This window comes from Mixophyes fleayi, chromosome 6 (genome assembly GCF_038048845.1).
Source record: "Mixophyes fleayi isolate aMixFle1 chromosome 6, aMixFle1.hap1, whole genome shotgun sequence".
NCBI classification, from domain to species: Eukaryota; Metazoa; Chordata; class Amphibia; order Anura; family Limnodynastidae; genus Mixophyes; species Mixophyes fleayi.
Window position 1 is genome coordinate 142,464,229 of NC_134407.1, and position 24,395 is coordinate 142,488,623.

At 41.9% G+C, this 24,395-nt stretch overlaps 1 protein-coding gene across 1 annotated transcript; it reads left to right on the plus strand.

Annotated features, from left to right (window-relative positions):
• The first annotated feature begins 1,144 nt into the window (after window positions 1–1,144).
• PRPF6 (pre-mRNA processing factor 6) lies at window positions 1,145–24,098 on the plus strand. The gene is made up of 21 exons (XM_075176662.1): window positions 1,145–1,372; window positions 2,443–2,608; window positions 3,334–3,452; window positions 4,145–4,223; window positions 4,322–4,498; window positions 4,597–4,752; window positions 11,794–11,888; window positions 12,010–12,166; window positions 12,307–12,469; window positions 12,556–12,674; window positions 13,573–13,791; window positions 14,090–14,212; window positions 14,295–14,416; window positions 15,130–15,268; window positions 16,542–16,661; window positions 16,766–16,942; window positions 17,274–17,407; window positions 17,951–18,042; window positions 18,318–18,432; window positions 22,351–22,477; window positions 22,860–24,098. Exons 1-21 carry the CDS (start codon window positions 1,206–1,208, stop codon window positions 23,010–23,012), a joined length of 2,919 nt encoding a protein of 972 aa, XP_075032763.1. The 5' UTR covers window positions 1,145–1,205; the 3' UTR covers window positions 23,013–24,098.
• The last annotated feature ends 297 nt before the right edge of the window (window positions 24,099–24,395 follow it).

The window sequence follows — 24,395 nt, forward strand, 5'->3', positions numbered from 1 at the left end:
CCCCACAATAGATAAGTGGTGGGAGCTTAATGACGCAAATATTGCATAATCTTAGCCCCACCCCCTGCTGTAATTGGCCAAAATCGTGAAATCATTTAGGGGCGTGGCCAAAATTTACGCAATTTGTTGAGCTCCACCCCCGTACGCCCACCTCCCCCGAGATCTCTCTGAAGCCAACGAGAAAAAGTTGGAAAGTATGTAATACACATGTTTTTCTAATGACCACTGTCATGAGGACATCAGAACTCAAGGCTTATGCAAATAATATTTACATAAGTTAATACATATATCATTATAAGAAACGAAACAAAGAAAAGAAGCGCCACACATAAGGGCATATTCAATTGTTGGTGGAAACACCGAAAATCTCGCGATCCGCGCATTATTACGGCAATAATGCGTGGAAAATCCGTTACTACTGTAATTTTCTGCTGAAATCCAGCTAACTACTACTGTAATAACGGTAGTAGTTTTTACGTGGCGCGGAAAACTAACAATTGAATATGCCCCATTGTGTACCACGGATAAAACCATCAATTATTTTTCAGATAGTGTAGCCTCATACAAAATGAAAAACCAGTAACAGTTTATCTGGAGAATGCAATCCCTTATGGATAGTGTGCAGGCTGCTTTACTTTCGAGAGCAACGCGATCAACTGAATTCCCCCTTATTGTTATTTGGTCAGCACTGAATATTAGGGACATTTCCAGATAAACACATCTTTAAAACCTCTGACTGTCCCTGGCAAACAGTTGGTAGGCATTATATATTAGCATTGTGTGCAATTTGTATATTGTACTTCTGTAAATATTAACTATATATACAATGCGTTGCGGCATTAGTTCAGTGTTCATTAGCAAAACATTTGTATTCACCGCCACTGCTAATTATTACGGATATCAGAAGAGACCTCGGATTTCCGTGAGTTGTACAAGTACTCGTTATATGATGACACAACTCTAGAACACTAAGGAGTGTAATACACATATAACGCAACCACGTTTTTAGGAATCATTAGGAACAGATACGATATTTCATGAACGCTTACGACTGGCTCCGGCAAAATGGCGGTTAAGAAACAACTTTGCTCCTAGTGTTCTTGCGCAGAGGTTATGCTGTGACGGGACATCGTGCGCCGGAAGTTGTCATAACACCCGTAGAGCACTCCGGGAACGTTGTTCAGTCGCTGCTCTCTGCTGGAAACATGGCGGCCTCCTCGTCTTCAGGAAGCGGCCCCGGGTCCTCAGGACCAGGGAATCCTGGGGGAGCGTCAGGATTAACAGCTACCATCACTGGCACCATGAACAAGAAGAAGAAGCCGTTCCTGGGCATGCCGGCCCCGCTGGGTTATGTCCCGGGTCTGGGTAGAGGGTAAGATATTGTCTAAACGGGTCTGTACAAGTAATTGAATAAATATTGAGGAGCTGCTTTTGGTATGATTTGGTTATGATTTCATTGTTGGGTTATGGGTACAGGGCTATGCTATGGGACATATAGAGGATCTGAGGTATGTGCGTGCAGGGTTGAGCGTGTGTGTGCTTGTGGGGCGAGCAGGGTTGAGCGTGTGTGTGCTTGTGGGGCGAGCAGGGTTAAGCGTGTGCGTGCTTGTGGGGCGAGCAGGGTTGAGCGTGTGCGTGCTTGTGGGGCGAGCAGGGTTGAGCGTGTGCGTGCTTGTGGGGCAAGCAGGGTTGAGCGTGTGCGTGCTTGTGGGGCGAGCAGGGTTGAGCGTGTGCGTGCTTGTGGGGCGAGCAGGGTTGAGCGTGTGCGTGCTTGTGGGGCGAGCAGGGTTGAGCGTGTGCGTGCTTGTGGGGCGAGCAGGGTTGAGCGTGTGCGTGCTTGTGGGGCGAGCAGGGTTGAGCGTGTGCGTGCTTGTGGGGCGAGCAGGGCTGAGCGTGTGCGTGCTTGTGGGGCGAGCAGGGCTGAGCGTGTGCGTGCTTGTGGGGCGAGCAGGGCTGAGCGTGTGCGTGCTTGTGGGGCGAGCAGGGTTGAGCGTGTGCGTGCTTGTGGGGCGAGCAGGGTTGAGCGTGTGTGTGCGTGCTTGTGGGGAGCGCAGGGTTGCGTGCGTGCTTGTGGGGAGCGCAGGGTTGCGTGCGTGCTTGTGGGGAGCGCAGGGTTGCGTGCGTGCATGTGGGGAGCGCAGGGTTGCGTGCGTGCATGTGGGGAGCGCAGGGTTGCGTCCATAATGTGCCTATATGCATACTTGACTATCTGGTGTATATTTAAAAATAAATAAAATTATTCTACACATTAAATCACTTGCTGCAGGAGACATAAAGGTCACTTTTTATGCGTACAATACAATTCCAACCTATATTAGTTCAGGCAAAAAAAATATCCTCATGACTTCAATAATGATAAAAGTAGCAACTGTAATTTGGTGTTTAAGGCCTTACTGAATCATCAAATAGTGATCCCATTTACATTATAAATTCTCTACTCAGTGCCACAGGTTTCACCACCCGTTCTGATATCGGTCCTGCCCGTGATGCCAATGACCCAGTGGATGACCGGCATGCCCCACCAGGGAAGAGGACAGTGGGGGACCAGATGAAGAAAAATCAAGCAGATGATGACGATGAAGATTTGAATGACACCAATTATGATGAGGTATTCATAAAGTGTTGTTGAAATTCCAGTTACTGTGTTATAAATATTGCAGACAGTGCTGGGTGTCCTGTATGGCTATAGGTCTTCGTATAAGATTTTACAAATACATAGGTAATGCACCAGACCGACTTCCCCTCTGTGATATGACTGATTTGCATTCATCTTCAGTTTGTATTACAATAGTTGAAAAAGAAATGTATTACTTAATGGTTGTCCCTCTCTTATACACATTGGTGCCCCTTTTAAATTGAACCAATAAACGTATTTGTTTATCTGCGGCCAGTTGGTAGCCAGTGCCTCAGTACTGACACCAGTTCCTAGAAAATTCATAGGCTATATGGTACCGTTATTAAAATGGCAATAAGACTGGCTTTTATTTAACAGGCAAAGGAGTTACAGGAGGAGGAGTCTTAACTGTGCAAATAAATTTGGCAAATTCAGATTTGTTAATTTTTCTGGCTGATAATGATTCAGCTGCTTTTTATCTGTTATAAACAAGTGTAAACCTTTTTTTGTTACTTTTTTCACATTGAGGAAGGGAATCCATGGCAACATATTAAAGTTGTCATGGACTGGACTATGTATTCAGCACCAAATATTGCTGGCCTCCAAATCCTATTGCTCTGCAGGCCATATTGTCAGTTTACTTATCTCTTCTCTGTATAATAAGAGCCTAAATCATTGAAGAAGCAGTGAAATTTTCTATGTTTGCTTCCAATCTCCAGTTTAATGGCTATGCAGGAAGCTTGTTCTCCAGTGGCCCCTACGAGAAGGATGATGAGGAAGCTGATGCTATTTATGCTGCCCTTGACAAGAGAATGGATGAGAGGAGAAAGGAAAGAAGGTGATTGATCAATAAATGAATCGTACAGTGGAGTAGATGTGTGTAAGGTATAATTGCTTACCATGTGAAAATACATTTTAGACTTGTATAAGTATTTGGAAATTAATGGCTATCCATTTGCGCTCAGTAGATATTTTTGTGCACATAAGCAGTGGCTGTCCGTTCTTTCATCATCATTTATTTATATAGCGCCACTAATTCCGCAGCGCTGTACAGAGAACTCATTCACATCAGTCCCTGCCCATTGGAGCTTACGGTCTAAATTCCCTAATATAGACATACACACACACACAAAGACAGACAGACAGACAGGGAGAGACTAGGGTCAATTTTGATAGCAGTCAATTAACCTACTAGTATGTTTTAAATCAGTATTCTGGTTTGTCCCTCATTAGTTGAATTTGGTAACTAAGGGGTCTGGGTTTATAAATGTTTGTGTCTGAAAAGATCAGCAACCCTAAGGGGAAAAGGGGTAATATATCCTAGTTTGATTTATCACTTCCATTTTAGTTAATTTAATTGTCCGAGCTGCAAATCTAACTATTTAGGCCCATTAACCAATCTGTTTGCTTGTTATTTAGCCAATTTCTGCACACATAGGCAGGGCAAAATAAATAGAAATAAAACATAAATTTGCAACTGTGATCTATTCATTATGTAATTATGTCTACTTCATATTTATTGGTTAATAGAGAGCAGAGGGAGAAAGAAGAAATTGAGAAATACCGTATGGAGCGTCCCAAAATACAGCAGCAATTTTCTGATTTAAAGGTAAGACAGCTCCAAGTTGTGTGTGAATAGCATGACAAACTTATACCTGTATGTCTGCTGCCACATCCACTCTTTTTTTTTTCTTTCTAATTCTGTAGAGGAAGCTGGCAGAAGTGACAGAGGAAGAGTGGCTGAGCATCCCAGAGGTTGGCGATGCTCGTAATAAACGCCAGAGAAACCCTCGTCATGAAAAATTGACCCCAGTTCCCGACAGCTTCTTTGCCAAACACTTACAGACCGGAGAGAACCACACATCTGTTGATCCCCGGCAGTCGGTAAGTGGGAAGACAGTCTGATACAGTTGCGTATATATAAATCTGATCATTTTAACTATATAAGATCTAGAATAACACATTCATTATCTTGTATTTAGCAATTTGGGGGCTTGAACACTCCTTTCCCTGGTGGGCTCAACAGTCCATACCCAGGAGGAATGACCCCTGGGCTGATGACACCTGGTTCCGGAGATTTGGACATGAGGAAAATTGGACAGGCCCGAAACACACTGATGGATATGAGGCTGAGTCAGGTGGGTTTCACGGGAGGGCCAGTAGTAGTGGGGTTGGTGGGTCAGGGTAGATGGCAAAGCCTTTGGTTAAGTTTTATAGTTTTTTTGTTTCTCTTATAATTAGTTTTAAGTTAAAAACTGACCTCATATTGGGATCCCTGGATGTCTCGCTTTCAATACCGCTTTCCCTTTTCCTAATCATATCCCCTACCCTTCCGTATCCCCCTCCCCTCCCCTCTCCTCTCATTGCCTTTGATTCAAAAGTGATCCCCCACGCACCTCTCCTTCTTCCCCTCCACCTGTCATCTTCTCGTTTCTCTTCCTCTTTCTCTTCCTTCTCCTTCTCTTTTCTTTCTTCTCTTTTAAAATATAAAAAATGCCGGTCTTTATTTCACAGAATCTGTGCTATTTCATCTCCGACACACGGAGAGTTCCACTTCACTATACTATAAAATGAATATATTCTGTTTGATATAACAGCACTGTTAATTCTTTTTGACCGTTAATAAACACTTGTTTAAAAAAAAAAAAAAAGGATATGTCCACTATTTTTTTTTTTTTTTGCTGCTATCCATTTCTTAGACTGATAATGACACATTCATTTTTCTAATGTTTCATGCATGAACCTTAGCAATGTATCTGCAGCATTAGGATTTTACAAAGAGCTATAATGTAGTTTTCATCCTAGCTGCCTGTTAAGTTGTAATATACTTTTGAATTGGGTAGGGAGACCGATGTAAGAGGTCAAACTATTCTCTCCAAGCTCTGTGGAGTTTCCTTTTAAATACAAAGAATGTTGATATGTTTAAAGAGAAAACAATGTATTTTACCTCTAAAATAGTTTCGGAATATAGTGATCCCTTAACAGCTAAATACATGATCAAGTGTACTGTCTTATTTGTCAAAGTGGAAGTGGATTGTTAGTGATGTTTTAAGCCTTAAGCATTTATGTACAGTATATGGCATGGGGATGCCCTGAAAAATGTAGTACATTCTGAGGCATGTGGTTTGAATACCCATCTATATCCAACGATTCGCTTTGTAAGGGTACAAGTACCGTTTGACACTTCTTGGTTGCCCACCTCTCTTGTTGTATGGGCACCCAGAAAGGGTCACCTCGTCTGCAGTGGAAGAGCTGTCTCCAGGGATTCGATGACCGCTACTGAGCTGCGGCGTAGGACCACAGTCTGTGAAGCTGTGGCACATACTATCATTCTCTGACACTACAGACTGACTAGCAGCAATCCACCCTGGATGGCTTCTACAGCAAGGAGAATCGTTGTAATTCAAAATTCTTGTGTTGGTCAGAGCAGCTCTCGTGGGGGCCGTAGAATGCAAGTCCAGCACTAGCGACAACTCGTGGTGGAGGATCAATTAAACTGTGCCATGATTGGAATGGGACCACTTTTTTTCCCTCAGTAGTATCATCTACCTCTTGATGGTAGCAGCCAGATGTGCTCTCTGCATCTGTCACCCATGACTGAAGCCAGAGTAGTCCAGAACTGCCAAAATCTCTCAGGCACAGGAGGAAAAAACTCTTTTCTTCCGGTCAGTGCTCCAAGGCACACAGGCTGGAGATTTCGTTCCCTTAGTTTTGCTTGAAAAAAGAGAGGAACGTCTGCTACGGACCAATCCTTTATCCCACAAGACATTCGCCACAGAAGTAATCAGGCTTGGGTTGACAGACAACCTAGTTCCAAGCCCACTGAACAGCATTCCACATGACTGGTTACTTTCCCCCCAACAAGATACGTGGTGGGGGCCTGTGCGTTTGTTCCTTGAGGACCAGTGGATCAAGTCTTCAGAGTCATGGGTTGCTGGCATCGTAGGAAAATGTTATATCTTGGACCTATTTTGGAGCCATCCAGCCCCTGTTGTCATCAGGAGTGATTGTGCCAGTTCAGAAAGAGCAGGAGGGTTTGGGGTTACTACTCAGACCTATTTCTTGTACAGAAACCATAATTTTTCAAAAGTCCAGTCTTGTCCCTGCCCAATGCATGATTTTCATGGGTCTCCTTTTCGACCGCCTGTTGGAGAATATTTTTACCAGAGAAGATTCTGGCTATTCAGAAACAAGTAAAAGCCTTGTTATCCCTCACAGATGTCTATCCTCCATTGCATGATGCTGATGGGGAGAATGGTTTCTTGCTTAGAAGCTGTGTAGTTTGCTCGCATCCACTCCCGAACATTCCAGAATGAAATTCTAGTCAGGTGGTTGACATCCAATCCTCATTTGGTTGCAGTTTTCAAGCCACAGACCTGTCCGTTCCTTTTGTGGTGGCTAAGGAAGGGAAATCTCAACCAGGGCTACCCCTTCTCTGTCTGGGGCTGGACTATCATAATCATGGATGCCAGCCTGCAGGGATTGGGAGTGGTGACATAGGCCTACAGGGGCTTTGGTCCAGAGAGGAAGCAAAACTACCGTTAAACGTCCTCAAGCTAAGAGCTGTGTTAAACGCTCTTATAGACTCTGGACCTCTTGAGGAACAGGTCTACAGGGGTTCTTCATGTGCAACCGCCTTTTGTTCAACCGGTAGCACCGTGGGATCTAAACTTAGTCCTTATGGCGCTACAGAAGCCACCTTCCGAGCCTTTTGAATTCATTAATCTCAAGTGGCTTACCTGGAATGTGTCCTCCTTGCTGGGCATCGCTTCAACGAGCTGTGTCTCTGAATTCGCTGCCCTGTCTTGCAGGTCACCATATCTTGTATTTCATGACGACAAATCAGTTCTGTGCACCAAAGATTATTTCCAGCCCGAAGTGGTGCCAAACTTTCATCTCAACCAAGGTATGGTTATCCCTGCTTAAGCCCAGGGCTTGGCATCTAGAAGGGAAGAATTGCTCCACCTTGAGGATTGACTTGTGGTCGGTAATGAAACGGACATTTGAGAAGTAGATGTATGCTACCATCCATCAGGCTTATATCACAGGAGTAACTCCCGTTTCGGAGTATTACAGCTCACATCTGCCTGATCGGTGGGTGAGTGCCTCTTGGACAGCACGGCATGGAGCTATGGATGAACATTTGTATTTGGCAGCAACCTTGTCCTCATCATCAAAATCTATAGGTTCAATGTGTTTGTTTCAAAAGGCACCAGCTTTGGCCGAAAAGTTTTGCTCGATGCAGCAGTGTTTGAATGTACCCACACCTGGGGTAGCTTTGGAATGTCCTCATGGTAAGCAGTGTCCCTCAAATGTCATAATAAAGAAAAGAGGATTTTTGTATTCGCTGTCAAAACCAGCACTCCCACCCATTTTGTTCTTCGCTCTGTTTTTCAGTTCACAGTGGTTGTTTGATTGTTAATTTAGTCCTAATCTTGTAGCTTTGTTGGTTAGAATGCATAGTCTCTATTTAGGAGGCATAGAGGAGAAGCAGCATGCCAGAAAAGTTTCTAGTTACAGTAGTGCCTTAACTACTGTTTCACTTGGTAAGTAGTGTCCCCAAAATGGAGTTGGAGAAGTTAATTTTCTCTTTCATCCAATTTGGAGGACACTGCTACCTTGTGGTTGTATGAGGAGACTCAGGAGTTGGCACTCAAATAGTTAATTGCTAATTTAACTGACAGAATTCCTCCCTTCTTTAACCCCTTTAGCTCATCAGTGCCCAAGAAGTTGGGCTTACTTTGAGGTGCTCTGCAGCTATTTATTTATTTATTTTTAACTTTCTTATTTGTGAACTTTTTTTTTTCATGTGTGTGTTGCTTTGCGTCGCACATGTATTTGTGAGACGGCATCTACTGTGAGAAAACCATTTCCCACTGAGACTTCTTAGTGTGATAGGTGAGAGCATGTGGCTCTCACTGCTGTCTCGTTGGTTAGTGGCTCACACAACTTCATTGAAGTGGTCGGACTGTCCGGTGCTGCCGTTAGGCATAAGGCTTCACAAAATCGAGATGGCATCCTCCATCTCCACGGACTGTACCCTTTCTCCCCTGCACATCAGAATAGGGCGTATCACTGCTTGGACGTGCAGCTGGAGTTTGAGGTGTCCGTTTGCATGCTCAGGCATAGCAGCCTTTGCCAAACGGCCTTGTATTGCAGATGAGCTGCGAGAAGGAGCTGTGCAGTGTATATGAGGGTAGTGCATGCCGGTTTACCATCAGATCTGCTTTCTCCCTGTCTGTTGGTACATTCTTATGGCACCGAATGGAGATAGTCGCTACTGGAGGAAAAGGAAAAGACACTACTGAGAGGATCTTCCATAGAGACACTGCTGTAGCAGACAATTGCAGCTGCTGACAGGCTCCCCTCCTCTCTAGTATTCTGCACTCCTGCACTTTGCTGTCACAAACTGGACGGGCTACCCAGAGACAGGGAGTGACTTGTCTTTACTTCAGACAGTTTTTTCTAAATCACTAGTGTTTTCCTATTAAAAGGAATATACACCTATAATTGCATTGGAGTGGGTGCTGCACTTACAGGTGGCAAAGCCCGTTTTATATGGCAGCAGACATTTCATTTAGGCCAAGTATATCTTCTGCTTGGGTTTCTAGAGCGAAGGAGAACTGGTTATACCAGCTTTTGTGTGGTCTGCCGGATTCTGACTTTCTTCCTTTGGCACCACATCTAAAGAAAGCCTCATGGTATCTTATGAGGCAACTCTGAATGCAGCCAGGAGGTCTCTGGTTGCGTTGCTGAGACGAGACGCTCGTGCAGAATGAAAGAAGTTCTTCCTTATGCGTTGCTGTTCTTTTTGGTCTGGAGATTGTCAACATGATATGGCAGGCTACGGGAGGTGCGAGCAACGTTTTCCCTATTAATGCTCCCAAACCATACATCCTTTTGAGGAGGCTCTTCCACCCATGGGCAGCCTTCCAAAGGGAGGCCCCTTGCATCCAAAAGTCACTGAGTGGGCAGGTCCTTTTATTCCACGAGGCGTCCAGGGCCTAAAAACGATGACATGCTTTGACCTGATTGGGTTATTCTCCTCATGGGAGTGGGTGGATAGCTGCTACTGTTCCAGAACCAATGGGCAGCTTCCTTTCAAGATCAGTGTATCATAGGAATCATGCAGAGGGGTTACATGATGGACCTCACCATTTCATAATCACCTCTCTTCCACACAACAAATTTAAAAGATTGACTTTACTCCAGTCAATAGGTTTGCTACTTCCATAGTTGTTAGCTGCCAGGTCTCTGTGGGCAGCTTGGTCGAGGTTTCTGTTCAAACCTCTTTCTGGTTCCCAATATGGACGGCTCTTTTCGCACCATTCTAAGCCTGAAGGCCCTAGATCACCATTTCCAGGTGGACAGGTCAGTGATCATCGTCCCCTATTTGGATTATTTGCTCATAATAGCAGACTCAGATCACAACTTTCTGCTCCATCTCTCTGACCATTAAAGTGCTGTAACAGCATGATTAGTTTTGTGAACTTCCAGAAGTCCCAGTTGGTTCTCTGTCAGCAGATGGAATTCCTCTGCCTTATCTTGCACACCAGTGCGCAGAAGGTCAATCTTCAAGATGGTCAGGTACGCCTTCTTCAGGCCATGGTGACAAGGATTCTGAACGTGAGTCAGTTCTCCTCTGTATGAAGCTGTTGAGGAAGATGGTCTGCATCTTCTAATCGTTCCTGTGCTACTTGTTCCTTTCTCGGACATTTCATTGGTACCTCTTGTCCAACTGGTCAGGATCCCATCTTTCAGCTGGCCTCTCACGCATTCCAATTGTATCTCCTGTCTCTCTAAGAACGCCAAGCCATGTTGCTAGCCTTACAGGGCGCTCAGTCGGTTCTTCAGGGCACTTCACTTCGCCTTCATTCGAGTCAACGAGGGAGGGATTCCGGTGATCCTGATTGGACTGGTACGCAGGCGTCCTGCGTCTGGCAGTGGGTCCGGGGTAGATTTGTATGCCTCCTGGGCCCCTTTCGCTACCAAGATCTTCCTTGGCTGGCTTGCATGGTGTGGCTGTTGAGGTCAGCCTCTGGAGGTCCATGGATCTGTTGTCCTTAGTGGTAGATACCATGTTTAGGACCAGACATCTGGTCTCCGCCCCCAGTTATCACAGTATAGTGGACCATCGTCTGTTGGTGCGAGGGAAGAACCTGTTCTACTGCGTTTTTGTGTTTTTTCGGCTGTTTAGGTTCCTAGCCTTTTTACAAGAAGGATTGGATGCAGGCCTTGAACTTAGCTCCTTGATGGTGCAAGTCTTGGCATTTTCTATGTCTTTCCAGAAGCTGCTGTCGGGGTTCCTTGAAGGTGCAGACCTTTCTCTAAGGCAGTGGTTCCTAAACTGTGCGCTGCGGCGATCTCAGAGGGGTTCCGTGGCTAGGGCCGGTGGTGAGCAAGGCAGGCGACTACTTGTTAATCATTTTTGCTTAGGGGGTGCCTTGTAAAAATTATGGAGACCCTAAGGGTGCCTTGAACTGAGAAAACTTGGGATCCACTGCTCTAGGGAGTTCTGCACGTACTGCCTCTTTACATGTACAACCCACAGCACCTTGGGACCTGAACTGGATTCAGTTCACATGTTCTCTGATTCAATCTGGGGGACACTGTGCTTCCTCCCTTTCTGCTCTTCTGCTGTTGTTTCTGGTCCCCTTCCTTCAGACTGTTCAATTACACTGAGGCGTTATAGGGGTTGCAGAGGGGGAGTTCTGTCAAGTTACATTATCAAATATCAAGTCCCCTCATACAACCCCATGGTAGCGGTCTCCCCTCCCCCCACATGGAATCAGAGAAACTGGTTTATTGTAAGTATAAAAATCCTCTTATTGCTGATAAAGATGATTGACTTGCTCTATTTCCTTAGTCTTTTGGTATATCTGTTACTTTGTAGAGCACTGCAACAAGGAAAAGTAATAGTTACAAAACACATTGTACTTTTAGCTTGACAGTTGTCAGACAGCACGGTACAGATAGTTGTATGATGGCAATTGGCACTAGCAATTTTTTCTAGTGATTCTAATTTTATACCAGAGTACATACTTGGAAGAACATGTCCTTGCTTTAGAGATTACATAATTGCAAGCTTCCAAACCACTGGTTTATTTGTGTTCCAATCACTATTGTTTTTTTTCTGTATGCTTAACATAAGTTAAAACTCTTCAACTCCTTTCATTTAGGTGTCTGACTCTGTGAGTGGCCAAACAGTGGTGGATCCAAAGGGTTACCTGACTGATCTAAACTCTATGATCCCTACACATGGAGGAGACATTAAGTAAGTGTACTGATTTGCTTTGAAGTGGATTTTAAGTCTATTCTTTGCCCCTCAGTTGCTCATTTCTCAAATTAGAGATGGTCAAAGGCTGATCCATTTTTTCTGTTCTTTATTTCAACAGCGACATTAAGAAAGCTCGACTGCTGCTGAAGTCTGTGCGCGAAACTAACCCCCACCACCCACCGGCCTGGATTGCCTCTGCTCGTTTAGAAGAAGTTACGGGCAAGCTGCAAGTAGCTCGGAACCTCATCATGAAAGGAACAGAAATGTGTCCCAAGGTGAGCTTGTTTTTTTTTTCTCCTTTCAGACATACTATCCATTTGTTTTCATAATTACCACAATCCTCACTTTAAAAAATAACAAAACAAAATACATAAAGAGATACATGAAGGTATTTAATGATAATTTCTACCTCCAGAGTGAAGATGTGTGGCTGGAGGCAGCCCGCCTGCAGCCAGGGGACACTGCAAAGGCCGTAGTGGCTCAGGCCATCTGCCACCTCCCTCAATCTGTCCGAATCTATATTCGTGCTGCAGAGCTGGAGACTGATCTCAGAGCAAAAAAACGTGTTTTGCGGAAAGGTATGAATCCTGCTAAGATTTACTCATAGATCTAGTTTTCTCTGTAATGGCCAATGTATAAAACTTCTACTTGTTTTGTGGATCAGCTCTGGAGCACGTTCCGAATTCCGTACGTTTGTGGAAGGCTGCTGTAGAACTAGAAGAACCCGAGGATGCTCGGATCATGTTGAGTCGTGCGGTGGAGTGCTGCCCTACCAGTGTGGAGGTAAGTCTCTGTCGGCTGGAAGACAGATGTTTGAGATTAACAAAATAGTTTGCTATATTAAAGCATCAGTTGTGTTTTCACAAAATTGATTTCCAAACATTTTTTTCTCGTGTCATGCAGTTTTAGTTGAGGATTGTTTTTTTGGGAGGGGGAGGGGAAGGGGGGGGGGGTTTAAAGAGTTTAAAAAACCAAAAACAAAAAAACGTAATACTGTAAAAAAAAAAAAAAATTAACGCATTTAAGGAAAGTAAGGTAAAGGAGTAAATGTTCTCTGGGACATACCATGTTACAATGCAAGGGGTGCAAATTAGTTTAATATTTTACACATAAGATAAATACTGGCTGTTTTTTCAGCTAGCACACAAATACTTGATAGCTTATTTTAACACTGAAATTTAAAGTTGATCTAGGACATGTCCTACCCCAACTATAAATCTCTCCCTACATTTTAAATTTACCTCCCCCTCCAATGCAACATGGTTTTGTCAAGGTGCAAAGTTACTCCTTTTTTATGCATTGCTCTCTTTAATGACTCAGGCCCTAGGATTTCAAATGTTAAATAATGATATTGACAGACTTGGGTCGATCATAAGATACAATGTTTAATTTAGCCATGTTATGTCTAGTCCTTGATATAATTCTGTAGTGCACTCAGTTTCGCACAGCACTGTCCACTGAATTATTCAGGCATAGTTTTCCTGATTCGTTGAGCTTGTTATCTGTGTTTTTTGATGTCCGAGAAGCAGGAAAGTAAAAGTATATGTTACTGTTGGCAATCAGTGACCAGAATTTAGTCCCTCCAATAGCCACGATTCACATTGTTTGACACTTCACTTTAGCCATCTTTGTGTTACATCTTTATAAAGACTTATTGTAACCTCTGTGTTATATTATCCAGCTCTGGCTGGCATTGGCCAGGCTCGAGACCTACGAGAATGCCCGCAAGGTCTTAAATAAGGCTCGTGAGAACATTCCTACTGACAGACATATATGGATTACAGCTGCAAAACTGGAAGAGGCAAATGGGAATACACAGATGGTGGAGAAGATCGTAGATAGAGCCATTACGTCCCTGAGAGCCAACGGGGTGGAAATTAATCGGGAGCAGTGGATACAGGTACGAGAGTCTGGTTGATGAGCTTAATAATAAACATGTTTCTATTGCTTCAAAATGCAATAATTATTATTTTTGAACAACATGACATAAAATCTTTGCTATTTAGATGATTTGCTTGCGGCCCTTCCTATAAAAAAATAAACAAAAAAGACTTTTATATTTACGGTTTAAGTTACATAAGGTGGGATATTTGTCTTGGGAGACTAGATGGGCTGGGCTGTCTTGCCATCTGGTTCTGCATGTCAAAGCTTCAAATTGAAACTGATTTTCAGGGGGGTTTCATTTCGTCTATCTATAGGATGCAGAAGAGTGTGACAAAGCTGGCAGTGTGGTGACGTGCCAGGCGGTAATCAGGGCAGTGATTGGCATTGGCATAGAAGAGGAGGACCGGAAACACACATGGATGGAGGATGCTGATAGTGTGAGTCTTTTTAAATGTGTTTCTCTCACCAGGATTTCTTTTGTATTCTATCTCATGGTTTATCTATCATGTCTTCTTGCAGTGCGTGTCTCACAGTGCTTTGGAGTGTGCACGTGCCATCTATGCCCATGCCCTACAAGTTTTCCCCAGCAAGAAGAGTGTATGGCTCAGAGCGGCCTATTTTGAGAAGAATCATGGCACAAGGTATGTTGTGTATACGGTTTCTTTGTCTAAGCAGGAAAACATTAGCCACCTACCCCACCCAAACAGAAAGCAGTCTCACTGCAGTGCAGGAGGGACAAGTAGTAGGTACCTGCTGCTAGTGCCATTGAATCCATTTAAATTGGATATAATTGCAGCATACTATAATAGAAGTTACTCTTAATCCATAACATGGTCTTCTCAAGTTTAAATACAAGATTAAAAAGCAAAAAAAAATAAAATACATTATACCCTGACCGCCAAATCACTACTTCATATTTAAAGTAAATTACCAAATGCCATACATTTGACATTGTTGCACTCAGGCGGCATAGCAAATTAAATGTTAGGTAGGTAAATGTACTTACATTTACTATGTACAAAAAGCAGAATCCTGCAAGAAAGTTATTCTCCCCTACAAAAAAGGCAAAAAATTTTTTAAATGAAAGCCCTTTCACAAGAAAAACAATATAAAACGGTGGTGCACCTCAAATGTAAGGAAAAAAAAAAAAAAATGGATTCATACCAGTCATGAAGTGATTAATCATGACCTTCCTACATGCTTCTAGTGGTCTGTCCAAATGTGTACTTGGCTCGCTTTGTTGGGGAATAGAATAAAATCATTGGTCGTGGCTCATAGCTAAAACATTCAGAGGCTTGTATGGTGGGATCATGGATAAATGAATGATACATTTTGGATGTTTCCAACCCCTCAGGGAGTCCCTGGAGAGCCTTCTGCAGAGAGCTGTTGCCCACTGTCCTAAAGCTGAAGTTTTATGGTTGATGGGTGCGAAGTCCAAATGGCTGGCAGGTGATGTGCCAGCTGCTAGGAGTATTCTTGCTTTGGCCTTCCAGGTGAGTGTTGTTACTATCTGTCATCAAATAGAAATGTCTATCCATCTGTTAGATGAGAAATCATCATCTGTGGTGGTTATAAACACTTTGACAAAGAAACAGGTTTTGTTTTTAAACTAGTTTTGTTGGTAATTTCCTGATTATTAAAATTGGATTACTTCACAAAGTAGTCTTACCATCAGAGTTACTGATGAACCTTGTCTTCACGGTGTTGGGGTTCGGTAACTTTTCTGAGATTAGTATTTATTCTGAAAATGAAAATGTTTTAGTGGCAAATGGCATTGCATGTAGCGCCAATTCATGTCACTTGAATTCCAGCAAAGTATTTACAGTTGTCAGGAGAACGTATTGATGCATGCAATATATGTTTCCTATAAAACATGGGGCATACTCTATAACGTTTAAGTGAAAAGTTTCATCTCCATTTATTAAGCCTGTTTACTTCCTACTTTTAGCTTTGCCTTGACTACTAAACTGTTTTAGTTTAACATTAAACAAGTTTTTTAGGACATACGTTTAGAAATCTTACACGCTTGTCTCATCATGTTAGTCTACGTAAGCGACAAACTGCTTCCATTGAATGCAAAATATTGTAAAATTGTTTTAGGAACTACATTTCTGTTGTAAGTATACTGGGATTTTTGGAGCTAGAAACATGAACATTCTGTGCTGAATGGTTTTTATGTATCATTGGCGGGTATGGCTATTTTTAGCGAACAGATTGTTTATCTGATAGAAAACGATGCACATAGCGTAATATATTTATATGCTGGAACAGCTAGGGATGGGTGATTTACCAGTAAAATATTCTGTAAAACAGAAAAATTCAAAGGTTTTACTGAACTATTCGGGCCGGATTACACACCACCAGCTTTATTTTGTTTTATTTTTGGGATGTGGGGGAGGGGAGAGAGAAATGCATTCAAAAGACTTTTAATCAACAGTGAGTATTAACCCACAGGTGTCAAGCAATATGTACCAATGTTTTGGCCAGCTAGTTGAACTTCAGGGCAATTAAATGAAGGTCACAAGGTGAAATATTGGTATATATTGATTTTCAGTAATTGACTAATTCTCACTTTTGTTTGAAGACCTGTGATGACTATGTATAGTTTTTTTGTTTTTTTATTTTGTTTAGTATTTGTTATTGATCTCAAATTTCTTAATGTTACCTTGGTGACTTTTATCATAGCCAACATCTTGCAACAATATCCAGAGCCAAATTGACAGGTTTTTGTGTTTGTGTACAATTTATTTTTGTGCATTTTATCAGGCTAACCCAAACAGTGAGGAGATCTGGTTGGCAGCCGTGAAATTGGAGTCTGAAAACAATGAATATGAGAGAGCTCGCAGACTGTTAGCCAAGGCGAGGAGCAGTGCACCAACTGCTAGGGTATGTTCTTCACAAATTCCCTCATGAAGTGTAATTACCTGTGACTGGCTCCCACCCATGCTTTTTCCCTGTAAAGGTATGCAACATGTCTTATGTTTCCACAGGTGTTCATGAAATCTGTGAAGCTGGAGTGGGTTTTGGGTAACATTGAGGCTGCTCAGGAGCTGTGCGAAGAGGCCCTGCGCCACTATGAGGATTTCCCAAAACTCTGGATGATGAAGGGACAGATCGAAGAACAAAGCCAACTTGTGGAATTGGCCAGAGAGGCATATAACCAAGGGGTAATGCCTATTATTTTTTCTTTTCTTTTCTTTATTTCTGTTAGGTCTTTTTTTTTTTTACCCTCAATTGTCTGTTTTATATATATTAAAAAAAATTGTCTGATCCTCTTCCATTTTTGTAAGGAACAATTAATACTTATATATATTTAGACCACATACTTTCAGAGTAGTCCACATAAATTCCCCAAGATCTTTGATCGTTCAGTATGCTCTAGCTCAACAACTCTGTTATCTTTGTAAACTGTTAATTTGTCTGTGTAAAAGTATGTGAGATTGAATGTGTTGGTTTATGCTGTGTTTTTATATATTACTTTTTTTTGCCTTGCCACAGCTGAAGAAATGCCCACATTCCACTCCCTTGTGGCTGTTGCTCTCCAGACTAGAAGAGAAAGTGGGGCAGCTAACTCGAGCACGAGCTATCCTGGAGAAGTCCCGTCTGAAAAATCCAAAGACCCCCGAGCTGTGGTGAGTTATCCATGCTTTCTGCTCGCCCACATAATTCATCTACAACTTTCATCTGTCACTTTAATTACACCTCATACATGCAGTTTATTCAAAAGAATATAATATGTGAGGGGTAAAATTAATGACTAGTGAGAATGAGCCTAGTCAAATAACTTTAAAATGTGCAGAACACCTTTGTTAGCATTCTTTCTCATGCTTGCTTTTGTGTACTAAGTTTTGAAGTGGGTGGAAGTGGAGCAACCTTTGACCAGTTAGGATCTCTAAAATGCTGACAACAGCACAGGCTATTTCTGGAGATGTGTGTGCTGATCTTGTGTAAGGCACTCCACTCGTGATTGTGTTAGTTAGGATAGCGCATGTGGCAGGGGCAATGTTGTAATGTGAGGAGAGGAATGGAGGCAAGTAACAAGCCACAGACTCGGGATGTGTTGACAGAAAGAACAAGTTTCCCAACAACACAGAATAGTGATGTACAGAAATTATACAACTTGTTCTATGTGCTTTTGGTCTGGTTTGAGTAATCCATCTCTTCATCCTCTACAGGTTGGAGTCTGTACGTCTGGAGTTCAGAGCTGGATTAAAAAACATTGCAAATACCTTGATGGCAAAGGCTTTGCAGGAATGCCCCAATTCAGGTCAGAGACAGCTAACACTATGAAATTGTCACTATGGTATAATTATAAAATGTAAAGGTGAAAGAATCTTTCATATGCGTCTAATTTTCGTGTTTCTCCTTTCTTTGTCAGTTGCAAATGGCAACATTTTGTGCTGAACTGATGTTAACGTTCCCAGTGAATTGATAAGCTGCATTCTCAGGAATATTGATTCAGACTCAGTGATTGTTTTAACTGTGTATAGGTCATGGATAGATTGTGCAATGTCAAAGATGTCTTTCCTTGTCAATTCTCAGGTATACTATGGGCAGAAGCCATTTTCTTAGAAGCCAGACCTCAGCGCAAGACCAAGAGTGTGGATGCCCTAAAGAAATGTGAACATGACCCACATGTTCTGTTGGCAGTGGCCAAGTAAGTGACTAACCTTACTCTAAATGAACACACTTCATAATTAAATGGTGATAGATGCTGTAATATAGCAGTCAATATTGAGCTACAAATCCACCTTAATTCTTGATAAAGTTTCTATCAAGTTTCATTACCGTGTACATTATCATGTACATTAATGCAGTTGGAAGATGTGTGTGTGTTTTCGTCTTCCGTCAACACTAACTAGTCCCAATGATGTCAGATACTATTAATTGTCACCCAGCACTAGTGCTGTGTGTCGGGATCAGCCTACATGTGGCTGGCTTTAGCAGGACCAAAGGTGAAAAGGGAACTTTTTCCTCCTCTGTGAACAGTGGGTTATATATTTGGATGTGAAAGCGGGAAGAAAACAAAATGAAAAACACCAGTTTGCGATATCCACAAGGAAATTCATTCCCATATCTGGAGATATTCATGGAGATGGAGCCAGAATGTTCACAAATTTCCCACTAGAATATTTAGAGAACAATATTCTCTCCCTCCAATCAAAATAGTCAGTCTTTTTATCGGACAGACCTGTGTAAAAACTTTCTAGCTCTGAGCGTGGTCCCCACCACCTTTTGTGAGAACCTCTCTTTCTTAAGGATCATGACTTCAGCTGCCATCCCATTAAAGCCAGTCGCACTAAGCCCTGATGGTAAAACTGTTCCTGATTTCACAGATCATTCCTTTGAGGAAGATGCCAATACCATGCACTGCCATCATGAGTGTCTGTGTATTACAACATGCTCTTATAGAAGATATCCAGTACCCAGACTCCTTCTGTTTACCTTTTTGAGAATGCACAAAAGCATTGCCACCACTGCGAACAGATAAATCGGGAGGAAATCCCATTTGACAGACACGGCTAGTCAAGGAACGCCTGTGGGTCCTTGGTCCTTGAGCAAAATTGTTCCACTTTTGTGGTACAACTGGGAAGCAATCGTTTAGATGTCCAACTGCCCCAATGTCTCCACGGTTTGTTGGAAAATGTCCAGGTTGAGACCAATCCTTCAGGGTGCAGCACATGCCTACAGAGGTAATTTGTTTGTCTTCCCTGGTATGAACATCGCCAATATCGCTGGAGCGTTTTATTTTGACCAACGCTTGATCCTACTGGTTTTCTACATTACAAGGGAGCCCTTTGTGCCAACCTGATTATGTATAAAACCACGGTACCATTGTCTGACTGATTCCTTATTTGTTTTCCTCGCAACATATGTCCCTGAACTAGAGCAAATGAATGGCCCCTGTTGAGGTGGTTGTTCCCTCAATCACCAGAAGAAGCAACCAAAGTGTTCTTGGAGAGAGATTTGTTGTCTGGTCAGATAATAGTTTGACTTGTCCTATTTTGAGATGAGTTTGATCTGGAATTGCAAGGCTTTGAATGTTTAAACAATTTTCCCAAGGAATTTTATTCAGAAATGAAGACATCCCTCTGCGAGCCAATAATCACCTCACTAAACTGTGTAATGAGTTTATCTTGTTTCCTGCAAGATTCACCATTCACTGTTGAGTGCCAAACAGCAGACCCAGAAAGACAAGCCTCCTGGGTAGGGACTAGATTGGATTTCTGCAGTTGATAATCCAATCGTGGGACTCCAGCGTCTGTATCATCTCCTGGTAATGTTCCTGGACAAATTCTGAATCTACCTTGATCAATAGATTGTCCAGGTAAGGATAATTATCACCTCACTGGATTTGCAAATCACAGCCATGACGGCAATGATGTTCCTAAACACCTGAGGAGCTATCTCCAGACCAAAGGCCAGATCCAGAAATGCAAATCCAGATTTGATCATGCATTAAGAGTATCTGTGATGTCCTTAAGTTAGCACGAACTTGTCCCATTCCATTCTGTTGAAGGCAGATCTCAACAATTCCATCTTGAACCTGTCCACCCAAACACAGGCTTTGAGATTCACAGTGGTCCAAAAGAATCAGTTTGGGTTTTGGACAAAAACAGGTTTGAATACAAAACCTGTCCAACTCTCTTCTGCTGGTACTGGAGTGATTATATACATGGTGAATAACGTTTGTATGCCTCCTCGCAGGGCCTTGCAATTTTACCACAGCAAGGCCGGTAGTAAAAAACCATCTGTATATCTGTGATATATCACTGATCTATAACTCTCCTCACCCAGTAGTCTAAAGTGAAATTGAACGAATGATCCGTGTAAAGCTGCAGATTGGACCCCACCACGGCTTGTTGGGCTGACTGGCCGGCATGCAGACAGATTGTCTGTGGGGTTGGTTGCCAGTTTATTTGTGGACTTGGTCTGTGTTCCTTTATGCTGTCTGTCCGTGAGGTGCAGAGGACTGCCTTTCCAACACCTCAGTCTTTTCGTTAATTTGCAGCACAAAAGGACTGAAACATAGTCCCCCACACTTTTGGAAAATTTAACGACAGTAAATCTTTTTGGCAGTCACCTGATGATCTTATTCAGCTCCTGGACGAATAAAACATCACTAAACTAAACTCAATAAATTTATTTTAATGATGTTAGAAAATCATTTAATATCATACTGTTAATAGCAGCCTTTTTAATTCTTTATAATCCGAATAATCCCAATTTGCACACTGAATCTAATTTATAAAATGGACAAAAGATCTGGCAAATGAAAATGCAACCCTCTGCTGAAATAATGGTCTGATTCAATTGTGCTCCTTAAGAACAACTTTGTTAAAGGTATTTTGAATGCTTACATTTACTGTGCACTGATGGCCAAAAAGTTAAATTGCAATGGAATGTGATTTATTTCGTTAAATGCAAGTGCTGTTCTGTTTGTGCTTGTATCGTTGGAAATTACCATCCTTTATATCCCATCATTCATCCCCTTTTCCTTTCTGTATCCACTTCAATGTCCCATAGCACCCTGGATATGTGAAAATACTCAATGCAACAATTGAACAAAGTTAAAAAAAACAAAAAAACATACAACTAAATAAGGAAAGGTATTAGGAATGATAAATAACTTCAAAGGCTTACATTGTTTGTTTTTACTTCAAATGAGTTATGTGCATAATATAACTGCCATAATATTTGCAAGTGTTTTCCATATTGTATATTCTCTATTAGAGTTTAAATTTAGCAGTCGAGTACCTGTCCAGAAGCTCCTGTCGCATTTTAGTGTGCCAACTGTAGCGAGTCCCCCATTTGCGGCTACAGCCTCACTCTGTTTCATCTTGCTAGAGTCATAGGTTTTGAACAAAGCACAATCTCTTCATTGCATTGTTCAAACCTGATGGTGTTGGGTTTGTAACTTGGTGGGGATGGCTGGCCATAGACCAAGAACGCTCTACAATTTGCCTCCCCAAGTTAGCAGGAGCTTCAGAACAGGTAGGTGCTATATGTATAGAAAATTTAAACATAACAATAGTCAATATATTTGCAAAATATAATATTAGGGGCAAATAAATAACTGGAAAGAGGGGGATACTTCTTTCAGAAGAATCCGGTGAATCTTGACCACAAATACTAAATTGGATGGAGGTTACCAGAGCAGTTCTTCGTATTCAGGATCGCTTTCTCTGTTCCCATAATCTGTTAAAAATTTACCCAATTTATAGGTATCTGTTCATGTATTGGCATTGGAACAAAAAGATTTTAAGTGATTGTCCTTTCCATGTACCACAAAATTGCCAGCTATTACCCAGGAACCCTACTTGCTGCCTTCAGTAAATGCAGCCAATTAGGTTTCAGGTTTTGACGCCAACTTTCAACCACTTTAAAAAATTCTTCAGACGCAATTCCTGGGGAATACAAATCGGGTCAATGGAGGAGTAACTGTCGGTAATACAGGCTATTCTGTGGGTGAGAACCCCAGCTGTTGAGGGTGTTGGGGTTCCTAAATGAATACTCTACCGCCCTATAATGTGCTGCCTGATGTAATCTTTCTCCTTCATATCCTTATTTTCAGATTGTTCTGGAGTGAGAGAAAAATTTCCAAAGCACGAGATTGGTTTCACCGCACTGTGAAAATTGATTCTGATCTTGGTGATGCATGGGCAACTTTCTATAAATTTGAGCTGCAGCACGGCACAGAGGTGAGATGATTCATATGCTATTTTTCCCTTCAGCCATTTCCCTCCCACACCTTCACACATTTATAGCCTCGTTTAGAGTTGTGAGCAAATCCAGCTTTCCCCGTTCTAAATCTTTCTGCATGTTTAAAATAAATAAATAAAAACTGCACTTTCTAGCTAGTTTACGTGAGACCCTTAATGAAGACATAGGTGTAACTGTTCACACCCCAACAAAATGTTTTATATTTTTAGATATGTATGCTTATATATTGTGCTTGTGCATTTAACTTGCTGTTGTATTACCCACTTTAACATCCTTCATTATGACTATGAACTGCAAACATATCTGCTTTTATCTATACCTCAGTCTTGACACTAACATACTTTTCATCTCTTGCTATAGGAACAGCAAGAGGAGATCCGCAAGCGATGTGAGAATGTAGAGCCACGGCATGGAGAGCTATGGTGTGCAGTATCTAAGGACATCAAGAACTGGCAGAACAAAATAGGAGAAATTCTTAGCTTAGTGGCTTCAAAAATCAAGAATACATTCTGAGCTGACTGTCACGGAAATCTCTCCACAGTGTGAACTGCAGCATCCTGGAGAAATCCAACTCCTCCCCCTGTTTTATTTTTAAATAACTTTGGGGTTTTAATGCCCCATCTGCGCCCCTCACCCTTTATTGGACTCTGTTTCCAGGTATTGTGACTAGTGGGCAATTATACCGTGTGGGCTGTGTCTCAGAGCCCAGGTAATGATTTTTGGATTTTCTGTGAAAATTCAGACACTGGGAATCTAATATGTGCACAGAGATAGACATTTAGGCTGCAGCAAATGCTAGGTATGAGACTACTATTCTCATTGTTATGCAGCCGATGGCCACAGGGGGGTGGCAGTGTCTGATCACCTAGTTTTCTTTAAATCCCATTTTAGACTAGTTAGAATGGGTCATGTGATGTAAAGGTTCTGCATCGTTTTAGCTCGGTTGACGTTACCCACTTTCTGTTTGCAATATTAAAGTGTTGTACAGCTAGTGGTTAGAATTGCCAGATGTTGAACTATACCACCAAAAATATATTATCGTTTTAAGAAGCTTTCCTGGAAATCCTATTGTCGGTATCTTGTGTGTTACAAGTAAAGGTGTTGTGTTTATCAATTCATAACTTTTTGTGTAATTTGTTTATACATGTAATGTGATGAGATCTCCAGGCTTTAATGGATACATCTTGGAGAAAGTTGTCTCCAGATTTTTATCTGGGAATAGAGGAAATAACCATTGGAAATATTTTGTTTCCATGTGGGAACACCTGAATTAAATAATTATTTACTGTTTTTGTTTTATTTTTTTATTATACCTGTTTGTGCTGAATAAACCTGAGCTATCTGGTTGAAAATTGTGTATATCACCAGTTAGATCCATGGATCTATTGGAGGTTAGACAAATGGTTTGTTATGATTTGACAGATAACCCTAAGAAATCACTAAGTTTTCAGTTACTTTGAACAGGAAGTGGTGGGTTCTAAGAGGAAATAGCACTTGCCAGATTTTGTATACTCTGCACGAAATGTCCAGCTTGTATGCTTTGTGAGAAAAAAAATACTCTTCTGGTATTTTAAGTAATAAACCTACTTAAAAATCAAATTTTCTCTTAACTGTTAATGATGTTTATCCGGTATATATGTAGTATGGCTATCGCAGACAGTGAAGGCTGCCATTTTCGTGGCTGAAATGCAGTTTCTAAATTCCCTGTGACCTTACTGAAACACAAAGAACTTCAGTCAGGAGGTACATTTTATATTCATGCAAATGCAGCCAATCACACTTCTGAGGGAGAAGACATTTTGGGACAAAATTGTGACTGTATTGTATAGGCCACAGGTATACTTTCAATCTATGTCATGGATTTTAAGGTCTTTGTGCACTCTTACAGTGTATCTG